At 37.2% G+C, this 12,497-nt stretch overlaps 1 protein-coding gene across 1 annotated transcript; it reads left to right on the top strand.

The window, feature by feature from the left end:
• Window positions 1-1,298: 1,298 nt before the first annotated feature.
• LOC132776238 (mesotocin receptor-like) lies at window positions 1,299-7,184 on the top strand. Its single transcript, XM_060777631.2, has 2 exons — window positions 1,299-2,438; window positions 3,551-7,184. The coding sequence occupies exons 1-2, from the start codon at window positions 1,529-1,531 to the stop codon at window positions 3,748-3,750; spliced, it is 1,110 nt and encodes a 369-aa protein (XP_060633614.2). The 5' UTR covers window positions 1,299-1,528; the 3' UTR covers window positions 3,751-7,184.
• Window positions 7,185-12,497: the final 5,313 nt, after the last annotated feature.

Genomic DNA, 12,497 nt, shown 5'->3' with positions numbered 1-12,497 from the left:
AAATACACATCCCTTTCTTTCTAGGATCAAGGGGGGGGGGGGGGCAGCTTCCAGCTACTCAGTCAGTGCTATGCAGATTTAAACGGGCTGAGGAAATGCTTACTTTGAAGTCTTCATTTCCCATTATAAGCAGTAATTAACTGGACTTAGCAATGCCTGCAAGCTAAGTAAGTATCAAAAGCCTTTTAATGAATATTGAAAAACTACTTGAGGTATTTATTGCAAGATTTTCATGTATTAAGTACCTTAACCTAGTGAGAAATGGGATTAAGGGACTGCGCATTCTAGACAACTTTCATTCTATGTGATGTTTATGACAAAGCTAAGAGGAGAGACATTTAAGGATGGTACACATTTCCCCCTTGCAAATAACAGAAGCCCCAGTCTGCATATTATGTATTATAAGACACAACTAAACATCTCTTTGTTTCTAATTCTTGCATACTATGAAGCAAAGATTCTATGCAGAAGTAGAAATCATGACTGCATAAAAGGGTAATGTATTCCTATGTTTGTTTGAGGTTTTGTTTTTGTTTTGGTGCAAATTTAAACATTTTCTGAATACATCTTAGAAATGTAAATGTGGGAAACAATGATGTCCTCCTGACAGTAGGTAGTTGCTCTTCTGTAAAGTACTGAAGCCCATAGCAAGAGAATAAAAAGCCTGGGTGGCTTTTTATAAATGTTTCAGCAATGTTACAGCTTTAGCTAGCAAAATGGCAAACAGTGCTAACTGCTACTTTTCAGTCTCATTTTTGTATTTCTCACTGTATTCTTCTTTTTTCCCATGTGAACAATGCATTGTCCTACAATACATTATAGAGCTATTTCTTTTCTGTTACAAGAAGGTTCTGTTATAACCTTTACTTTGGGGGGGGGGGGGAAGCTGGGTAAATGGAATGGGAGTGAAGAGAAGGGTTATTTATAGAGATATTTTTCTCTTTCAGAGTAAAAGGCACTCACTTTGAAGGGGGAGGCTGAATAACCCTTGATGAATAACTCAATTTTAAACCTCCTCTCTCATCAAACAGGAGTCCAAGAAACTTTTGTGACGAAAAACCCATTCCCAAGAATAGAGCTTTTCCACATACATCTGAAAAAAGGAACTGATGTGAATTAAGGAACACGATTGTCACGCAGATACTTGGCAAAAGTCTTACAATAAAAATATAAGCAAGAATTTGGCTGCAATCATTTCTGGATTTAGATGGAAACAGGGGGTGTGACTTTTCTTCAAGCCATTTTTTTACACGTGCATTTAATTTTTTTTTCTGACTTTCCTCTTGGCTAAGGAAACTACTGCTTCTCAAGTTACAAAAAACTATTTGCTCAGAGTGCAAAACTTTACCCTCCTTTCTCCCATCAAAGGACATGAGAAAGAATTATATTGAGACTTCAATTCACCGATTCGTGAATCCATATGTTTCGATGTGCATCAGAACTGTATAACTGGCAGTGAATGCATTGGCTTATCCTCCGATGCGGCAAAGTTAGTTTACACTGTCAAAACCAATAGTTCTTGTGCACTATGGAGAATTTCTCATTTTCGCAAGATAACATCCGTCAACGTGGACAACTTTTACTTCACAGCTTTTCCAACTCAACAAATGTGTCTGCTCTGCCTGAAAGACAACCGAGAGATGAACAGTTAGCTCAAGTAGAAATTGCTGTACTTGGAGTCATATTTATGGCTGCAGCTGTGGGCAACTTTATCCTCATATTGGTTTTGTGGAGGAGTCGAACAAAACTGTCAAGAATATATGTGTTTCTGCTTCACCTGAGCCTTGCAGACCTGATGGTTGCATTTTTTCTAGTTCTTCCTCAGCTCTTTTGGAAAATTACAGATGATTTCAAGGGTCCAGACATCCTGTGCCGAACCATTTGTTATCTCCAGCTACTGAGCATGTTTGCCTCTACTTATATGATTGTTGTTATGGCAATGGACAGATGCCAAGCAGTGTGCTATCCTATGACATCTTTCCAAAAGAAGGGTGCCCTGTGGAATGTTTCTATCTGCACCAGTTGGTTTATCTCTCTGGTCTTTAGTGTTCCCCAAGTATTTATCTTTCAGAAGACAGAAGTATCACCAGGCGTATTTGATTGCCAAGCTAACTTCATTGAACCCTGGGGCGCAAAGGGTTATGTGACTTGGATTTCTATAGCTATTCTCTTTCTTCCTGCATCTCTTCTCATCATATGCCATGTTATGATCTGTAGAACAGTCCAAATGAATATGACAAGCCACCATGAATTTGAAATGACAAATCAGAAGCAAATGATGCCTTCCCAGCCAAGCAACGCAAACAGGATGTCAAAGGCTATGATCAAGACTATAAAGATGACAGTGGTGATAGTTGTGGCTTATGTCTTCTGTTGGTCACCTTTCTTCATTGCACAGTTGTGGACTGCATGGCACCCCAGTGATTCTAGGACTGAAGGTAAGAGAAAACTTTCTCCAAATGATTTTAAAACTAACAACTACATTCTATTTGACAGTTTACAAGGACATTTTTTCTTAAGAGAAGATACTTAATTTGAACAGAATTTGCTACCAGAAAAAATACAGGAGGTTATCATACACATGTTAAAGAGATCATTGGCAAACCAAGTTTAAAAAATATATAGCATATATTCATTAATGGATCTTCTGTTCATGATTTGAACTTCATATGAAATAAACTTAATCTTTGAAGAACTTAAGCATTTTCTTCCAAACCTGGAAACAATTAGGTACAGATTAGTTGCAAAGTAGTTACATGTTGGATTGTTGTGTGTGTTTCCAGGCTGTATGACCATGGCCATACAGTCTGGAAAGCACACACCCCACTAATTCTGGCAATGAAAGCCTTCGACGATGCATAGTTATATGTTGTTCATTTCCCCAGTAATGGAGATATAACTACAGTTCATTTTGCTTGTAACATAATGAGGGACAGCCAGTCCTTTGGTGTGATAATTCCAACTTTAAAATTGACTTAGTAGTTTCTGAAATATTGCCCCCACTGAATAGTGTTGGAGAATGAACACACGGCTTAAGACTGCTAAGATAACAGCAGCGTAGATAAAAGGGGGATATGTTACAAAGCACCAATTTGATAATTTTCAAGAATTAAAGAATAATCTTATGAAATGATCAAATAAAGTTATTTTTTGTGATCGTAGCAGTTGTCAGCCATTTGGAACTACAGATATCAAACTGACCTCTAAAAGTAACCTTTTTGACTCTTTATTTCTGGTATACTCAGTAAAGAATTATTTTATGAAACAGATGAAAAGACTCCATAACATATGCCAATCTGAAAAAATTCCAGCTATGAAAACAGGCTATGATGCATGTAAAACAGCAGTATTGATATGCCTAATATTCTGAGTTGTATGTTTTAAAATTGTGACAGAATCGTTCTATAGACATTTGGGAAAGACTTCAGAATGCAAGCAAACTTTCAATGAAATCACTGGTTTAAGATCAAGGGAGGCATTATTGATTATAATTAATAATAACACATTTCTCTGTTCTCTGTGAATGACTTATAATTTTTCCTTGTTTCAGGTCCAGTAATAGCCATTCTTATGCTCCTAGCAAATCTCAATAGCTGTGTTAATCCATGGATTTATATGTACTTTTTTGGTCAAATACCACATTGTTCAAAAAACAAACTAAACCACACTGCAGCTCATGAAGAATCTACAATTACAGGCAGCATTAACCTGGGAGATAAAGAAGCTGAAGACAATATCACATCTGTGTAACTACTATAAGCTATTGGCTTTATAGCTTCTGTTTATTTCTTGCATTCACCGTTCCATGAAATGTTTTCCTCTTGTAGAAGTATTTCCTCTGGTAAAAATATGCATATTTTCATTAATTTCATTGGCAAATCAATGTTTTTAAATTTCCAAAGTCTTCAAAGTCCACCAACTAGAACTAAATGTAAAATAGTGGTGGTAATAGAGAGTTTTGAAGATGGTTAAAGCCAGGTGCAAAATAGTACATCAGAAGTTGCAACTGGTTGTTTCCAGAAGCTATATCATAGGTATGAGAGTCTAACACAGTAATTTAGTTGGAGAGAAGGCTTTTATAACATATGATAGTTGTCTAAGCAAAATCTTTGCTGCTTCATAGCAGCAGCACATTATGCAATGATCCAGTAGATTCAGATCTATTGTTTGCCAGTCCCTATTTCAGAATGTGCAAAACATTTTCCATATATTAGCTCAGTAATGTTTACAGTTACGCTGGTAGACATTATATCCTCCTCAATTTTGTAAAAGAGATAACAGGTGTCAGAAGCTCAATTTACCAGTAGTTGGAAATATGAATCCAGTTTTCAGTCCTAAATCTAAAATATGTGCTTATTCTAAAAGAAATTCTAGCTAACATATCCATTTATCTATGTGATCCAAGTAAAGGCTGGGAGACTATACCTTCATGAACTGAAATAGATGTGATTATTTTTGTTACATTTTCTTAGCATCAGCCCATTGAGTTAATTCCTAGTCTATATGACTATAATGTGGAATCATTCTTCAACATTTGCCCTATGAGTCTTTGAATTTTCCTACTTGGAAGTATATATCTACCTCTAACTGGATTTCCTTTACTGAGTGGGGGGTTGGACTTCATAGCCTGTGGGACTCCTTCCAGTAATATAATTCTATGACTCAATTGGCATGGGTCACACTGACCTTACTAAAGAAATCGTTTTGTAGTTTCTAATTACGTTTGACAATAAGTTAAATTGACAATTACTCTTGCATAACTGATGAAACAAACATTGGACTGCTTCCATGCATGCATTTCATGAGATAGATCCTATGTAGAATTGCTGACTTGTTCCTCCCAGGATAATGGAATCATTTGCACTTGGGACATAATGTAAGCAAAGTGAGATAATTGATGGCTGAGGAAACAGAATGAATTAAAATGAGGAACATTCTAAAATGAAGATTCAGTTTTAGGGGTATCAGCTAGATCCCCACTTCACTGACCTCTTGCTAGTTAAATGATATGTCGCTTTCTGGCTGAGCACAAAGGAGAGTAAAGCCAGGCACAGTTGTGCTTCAAGAACTAGTTGAGTCTTGGGGCTGAGTCTTAGCCAGTCATTATAATGTCATCTAACTGCATAGGGAAAAAGAAGAGGGCAGTTGTTCCAAGTTGCAAATCTTGTCCTGCCACTTTTGCCCGGGGGGGGGGGGGGGCAGAACACGTAGTATTGAGAGCTCTTGGAACCTGGGTTTGACTTGTGAACTGTGATCGCTCGTCTGTGCTAGGCAAAATCAGAAGTGAATTGACTTACATGAAATACTTTCCTGAAATGGTCTTATAGGTGAACCTGTTGCTTGGAGCTCATGCAACAGCCATTTAAACATAAGACTCCGTTTATGGGTTCAGATACTATATGAACTCCTAATCTAGTATCAAATGTTAAAGGTTCAGCAACAACTGAATCAGAGGCAGCCATAGTGTAAGATGGAGAAATCAGTGGCCAGAAAGAGTTATCATTGCTTAGGAGTAACTTTAAGGTTTTAAAATGAGTTGGGTAGATAGTCACTATAGAATCAGAAATTTTTTGGTATTAAAGAAATTCTGTAATTAGTAGCACTTGTGTGTCATCATATGGGGAAGCTATACATAGGGCTACATCTTCTCAGGAAATCCTTGCAACTCTGCAATGTTCCACAGTGGTCACAGCAGCTACTTCCCTCCTGTTGTAGAGCTGTAAACCTTTAGTCAAGAGTAATTTGGGTGCAGATCCTGCCAGGTATTGATTAAGTATTGCTTATATCATTAAAACTCCACCTTTCCTGCTTTTCTTGTATTCTTGACCAGCTCTTTATTCAGGCTTCTGATTCCCAATGCTCCTCTACTGTGATAGATCTCTGCACAACTTCTCCTGTCATAAATAGACTTTCTGGAATTTGTTGTGGATTAGTTGCTGACACCATCCTTTTTGGAGCAGGCACTCAGTTTCCTGGTCTTGACATCTGGCTCTACAAACTTAAGTTTTGTAAAAATTGTGATGGCCTGCAGTTTATCATTTGGCTACCAACTCCCACTGTGACTTGCTTCCCAATTGTTTTCTTTCAACCACATTCCCTAGGGCACATGATCATGGCATCCCCTCTGTATTCTGTTAGTACTGGATTGGGTTCTATAACTAAAGAATGTAGACGACACCAAAGATTTAGTTTGCTTTTGCTTCCCCTCCCCTTAGTAGACATCCATTGCTTAGACCTTTGTTCTCACTACAACAAGAAACAAGGTCCAGGGTCCAATGTCCAATTTTTTGCACTGGAAAACTCCAAAGGTCACATAGACTGCTAATAATGCCAAGGTATGCATGGCTTAGAGGCGGGGTGTGTGTTGATAGAGTGGCCAGAGACCCTTTTACACTAAACAATTATAATAGTATGATTCCACTTTGACTGTCATAGTTCCATCTTGTGGATTCTAGGAATTTGCAGTGTGGAGAAAGGCATTTAGACTTCTCAGCCGGACAGTTGTACCTCATAAAAACCCCAAACCTCAGGAGTCCATATACACAGCAGTTAACAGCTATATCACTTTAATTCTGCTTGTCTGAAAGGACCCTAGTTTTGAAAAAAAAAACACACTTTTATTTGGCTAGGAGAGCTTTCCTTTTTGACAGCAAAAGGTCAAAGAATTGATGCTATGCAGGCTGTTAAAACAAGGACTGCACTTCCTGGACTGAAGTATACAAATGTGCCTAGCTAATCCTATGCTAAATATAATATGTCTAGTTTAGTATTGTCTACACTGACCATCCATGGCTGTTCGCCATTTCAGGCAGGGGTTATCCTAACTCTATCATGAGAATGCCGAGATTTAACTTGGGATCTCCAAGCAAATAATGTGTTCCACCATCGTGCTGTGCCCCTTCCTGAATTATCATCTGTTATATTTTTGCCTACATGGAGGAAATACCCTATATAATATTTCTGTTGCAGAATGGGGAACCTCACATGCATTCTTGTTATGATACCATGTTTATATTATGTTCTCCCTTTAGGAATGGAACTCTTACTACATAAATATATACAATTGTATATGACTTTAAAATATTCGAATGTGTTCTAGAATCATGTATCATGCAGTTATTTTTGACGCTGTGAGTTTTGACATGTTTTTGTTAACGTATTAAACACTAGTACAAGAAAAGTGATATATGTTGCTTAAAAATATGAACTCCTTTTGACTGCATTTTCTTCTGCATTTTTAAACATATTGATGACTAGAAATGTTTCCATTTTTCACGAAGGACTGTTCTGTTTCATTTCAGTGAAACCACTCAATGTATGTACTGATCCTTTGTTTTTTCTGAAAGAGATAAAAGTGATGTGAGGCTAGTGAATCTTCTAGATATCAGCAGCACATAGTAATCTAATCATAGCATGTGTGTGTGTGTGTGTGGAGGGGGTATCCTTCATAAATCTGTTGATATTGTTTAGAAAAACAGTATTTCAATTATTATTAAAATGCTTTTTCAGTATTAAAAGACCAGCAAAATACAGATTAAAGAAAATGTCATAGTGCTATGATTCTATAGGGCCCATTTTTTTTTTTTTAAAAAAAGACATTTTGCTGATTATCAGCATTGTAACTATGCAATCATTTGCTAATTAACACATCCAATTTTACACATCTAATCTAAAAAAATCAGTTTCTTTTTAGAAAAGGTGGCAGATCACAATTATGGTAAAACTAAAAAGCAGTAAAGGCTAAATATCTGTCCCTAAAGTTACAAGACTTTTTTTTTAATCCTGGAAGTTAAGTGGGGTCAGCTTTGCTTAATATTTTAATGAGAGACCAACAAATAACAGGTCTGTTTTAGAGGAACTGGGAAAAAGCCCTCTATATATTATTTTACTAAGAAAACCATATTAAATTAATTTGGGTTGCTGTAAGTTGACTGTAAACTTGAAGGTACATACACACCCAGACTAAATCTCTGTTAAAGGGCTACTTTGAGCTCCCCTCTTCTTGCCCAATTTATCACAAGTAAATTGGACTCACCCACATACGATGGTATCAGCTATGTTACATTTTCTGAAGTGAATGGAGCATAATTGGGTGAAGATATAAACAAAGATACAAACAAAAAGCAATATCTCCAAAAGCATGGAAAGTAAACTGTATCTGCTAGACATGGAAGAGCCATGATTTATTAATGAAAGAACACCCCAAGTGGGAACAGCCTCTCATAACCATGTGTTGCATACTTGTATGAAGCCCTTGTAGCTCATTTTTTAAAAATAGTTAATTACAGCTCAAACCTAGAGAATTTTGTTTCAGCCAGATGACAAAAAAACTATCATTCCATGTGTCTTGTGAAACTTCCAAACCTTGTTATTTATTGTACAAAGGGAGGAAAGGAAAAACATCTATTGACTCCAGCTGTGGATAAAAGTTTGCAAAGCATTCTTCTGTTCTCCCCTACCTTCTTTCCTGCATGAGATAGTTTGCCAAGTCAAAGAAGTGAAATGCATCAATGTGGATCCAAAGACCCTGCTGTGCAAGTTCCTCTTGCAAGACGACACTGCCAGCTCCAGCCATATGTACTCCCCCCCCCCCCAAACTCACAAAAGCTTCTCAGCTGGAGTATATTGTCAGTAGGAGTTAGTTATCAATATGTTCTCAGATGAAAAATGGAATTGGTAACTAGCTCTGTATATGTCTTCAGTGTACACACTGGGATTTGGAAACTAAACCATATTATTACTGATTTCCATCCCAAAATGGCTACTCTCATTTCAACCCTATCAACATCACTTAAGTCCTTCTATTGCACAAAGATTATATCTACTGACAAAAATCTATAAAAATAAATTTATGAGCTCCACTTTTGGTAACTTTCCCTCAGGCCAGTTACTAGGTCTTCAAAATGTCTATATAGAAGGGATATCCGGAAAGTAAGGTTACAAGATGTTTGGATGGCCCTGCAAATTTTCTCCATTGTCTCACAATATCTTGCACCATTGATTGTTTCATCTCTTTCCAACAATGAGCAGAACCCCTTTTCTGACCCAAAACATTGACGCTACAATTTTTCTCGCAATGAATAGCAGCGGTGTTTATGCCCTTAGCATTTAGGTAGCATATCACAGTGCGAACTTTGCACTTGGTAAGAAATGGGATGAGGATGCTCATCTCTAACCTTCACCACAATGCCTGTCGATGGGCTACTGGTTACTGGCACTGCTCGTTCATTTCCACTGGCTTCCTGCTACACAGCAGTGATACCAACTTCCTTGCAAAAATTCCCTGCAAGAGCTATGTGTCTTGTAACCTTACTTTCCGGATAACCTTGTAGCTTGGTTTGCAACTCAAGAACTTACTGTTTCTCATCTAGTAAAGTGACCTGATTAAGTATTCAGTAGTGTTATCCTGGGAGTAGGTGCTCCCTTGGAGATAGGGGATGAAGATGAAGTGGTGTTGTAATCACTTAAATAAGATATGAGTCTTGTTCTTTTTCCCTATTAGATTTTTTCCATAATTGGTTATACTATAGCCACTATAATTCTCTAATTTGTTCATTTTAATATATGTGTCAAGTTGTTTCCAATTTATGGTGGCCCTGCAGCTGACCTATCATAGGGTTTTCTTGATAATGTTTTCCAGAGCAAATTGTCATTGCCTTCCTCTTCTACTGAATTACTGTGACTTACCCAAAGTCAGGTGGGTTTATATTATAGACCAGGGATGTCAATCCTTGTCACCAGGTGTCCTAGTCCAGCTTTTAAGTTCTAATCCATGACAACACTCTGGATCTCAGATCTAGACTAATTTGTTTTGATCTCAACCGGAGCAGGAAAGAGCACATTTAAAGTAGTGATATAACAGTATGTAAAGGGATCTTGTGGCATTTTTGAGACTATATAAGAGAACAAAGTTTGTGGCTTATAGACTATATTTTCTCAGATGCATGAAGTGCCCTTATGCTACCAGCTTCATTTTCTCAGTTAAACTCAATGGTACGACAAAATCCCTCCACATACTGAAATCCAGCTGTCTTTGAATCTAATCCCTGTAGTCCTATATTATGATTATAATGCCAAAAACCAGAAATTTGAAAGAGTGTTTGACTTGTTATGTCCACCCCACAGTAAATATGTAAACAATTGTGCGTAGCAATAAATTGCGATTGCATTATGTGCAATATTTTCTGATTAACAGTCTTCTTTTACAACAAGGAATTTTAGCAGAGTAAAAAGGAGAAGACATATATGATAGCAACACTAATTTGCTGAACTAACTAGTTAATGGCTATTGGAGCAGAACATCATATTAGTTGTATGTAACTATAAGATTACAACCCTAGACACCAATGTTCTTATGAAATGGAGAATTTTTTTATTAAAAGGTTAAAAAAACCAAACTTTGATTTGTTTATTTATTAACTTGGTAAGATTATATTAGAACAATTTTGGGAACAACCTTAGTGAAAACTAAATATTGGTGTTCTTCTGTGATGCCTAATAATTATAATATTAACAACAAATAATGCAAAATATCATTAAAACAACAATATTTAAAGAAAAAAAATCAGTAAATAATAATAATAATAATAATGATAATGATAATGATAATGATAATATCATCAAAGTAGAAGGATATGTTCACATCAGCCAGAATAATTCAGAAATCATGCTTCTAGTACTTACACTTTCAACATTTTTGATAGGTTTTTACAATGTTCTATTTAACTTGTATTTAATAAATGAGTCAATTTAATATAGTGGTTTAAAAAAGAGCGAGTGAGCAAAAAGAAAACATGCAAAGAGAATCTGTTCACTAGGGTTTTGGAATGGCTTAGTACAATTGACCTTGATGAATAGTGTCCAGAACAACACACTTAAGTGCCACAAAATTGTGTAACCTTTAAACAATGAGAGCCTGGGGAAGGCTCTTTAGGCAAGGCAAGGGGTGTGTTACACTGTGGAGAGAGCAAGTTGAGAGGAAGCCAGAAAAGTAATTCAATTTGAATGACTCATTGAACATATGCCCGAGAAAAAGAATCCACCAGGAATTCAATAGCAATTAGTAAAGAGTGAAAGAAAACATGGATACACTGAGAAACATTAAAAATCACAACAGTTTGCACCCATGCTATCCAAAGTCTCTGTCTTTTCTCTCTTTTTGCTTTACACTGACCTAATGCCCAGGAAACCTTTGTGAATCTATTGTTATATTCAAAAAGAAGCCTTTAGGGGGAGTTTTCATTCTTCTCATTAGGTCCCATACTCAATGGCAATTAAGGATGCAATAAAAATATTCAGAAATAATTATATTAGTACCTGATGCACTTATCCATTCCTCTTTCTGGGAGTTGAAGTCCAAAATACCTAAAGCACCTAATAGTACTATTTAAAAATGAATAATTAAAAGCAGCAAACCCTATTTAAAATACACAAAACACCACATAAGAACTCTTTAAAACTTGCCTGAATAAAAAGGACAGCAAGGAGGGGGCCCTTCTGGCTTCCCTGGGAAAGTTGAGAAAGTTCTCTTGTACTCACCAACCAAGTTTGCAACAGTAGTGGGTCTGAGAGATAGGCCTTTCCTGAGGATCTTAGGACATAGGTAGGTCCATACAGAGAGGTGTGATCTACCAAACAGTCTGGATCTGAGATGTATAGGGCTTTATAGGCCACAACCTGCACTTCACTGGACCAAGTTAGAGCAAATCTGACCCATTTTGTCTGTGAAATCTCCCTTGCAGTGGGATTTCAACTGCCTGTATTCTGTTTTTTTGTTGGGCAGAGCTCAGAAAGCATCTAACCATTTAAGACAGCTCCATTGGAAGACTCTATGCAAATGCAATAGTGGCAGAAAACTACAATTTTGTCTCTGCCACCATGGCAATGGGGTATATTTTCTGGTTTGTTTGTTTGTATCTGGTCTGGGAGTTCCTGCATCAGTGCTCTGGTCCTCTCATTTCATTGCTTCCAGATCCTAATTAAAGCAAGAGACTAGCTGAGCTCCACTTAGTGGGAGGGAGATGCTCAGAGATAATTGCATCCTGGCCATTTCTCCATTACAGAAGTTTTAGAAATATCACCTTCTGTGGCAACAAGAAACTCCCCAAGAGCCACCAGGGATCCATTCAGATATGTGTTTGCCGTGGACCATCTGAATCAGTCCTCCAGAGGCTCTATTCCAGCCAACCACCACCACATCACCAACTAAATCAACAACATTCAAATTTAGTCTGGCATGATATATGGTATGCAGCAAGAGAGATGAGATCCCATTAGATCAGGAATCACCTGCTGCTATACATGAGCCAACAATGTCATAGGGCGGTAAAAAAAAAGCCAATGGGATTTTGGCCTGCATAAATAGGAGTATAGTGTCTAGATCCAGGGAAGTCATCCTACCCCTCTATTCTGCCTTGGTCAGACCACATCTGGAATACCTTGTCCAATTATGAGCACCACAATTGAAGGGAGATGTTCCCGAGCTACAATGTGTCCCG

Source organism: Anolis sagrei, chromosome 5, assembly GCF_037176765.1.
Source record: "Anolis sagrei isolate rAnoSag1 chromosome 5, rAnoSag1.mat, whole genome shotgun sequence".
In the NCBI taxonomy this organism is placed as follows: domain Eukaryota; kingdom Metazoa; phylum Chordata; class Lepidosauria; order Squamata; family Dactyloidae; genus Anolis; species Anolis sagrei.
This window is presented reverse-complemented; position numbering and strand designations above follow the sequence as displayed.

Excerpts from the sequence above, each read along its gene's own strand:
- LOC132776238 (XM_060777631.2), top strand. The coding sequence starts at position 1,529 with ATGGAGAATTTCTCATTTTCGCAAGATAACATCCGTCAACGTGGACAA. Across the intron at positions 2,439-3,550 it reads CAGTGATTCTAGGACTGAAG|GTCCAGTAATAGCCATTCTT; the intron begins GTAAGAGAAAAC and ends TCCTTGTTTCAG.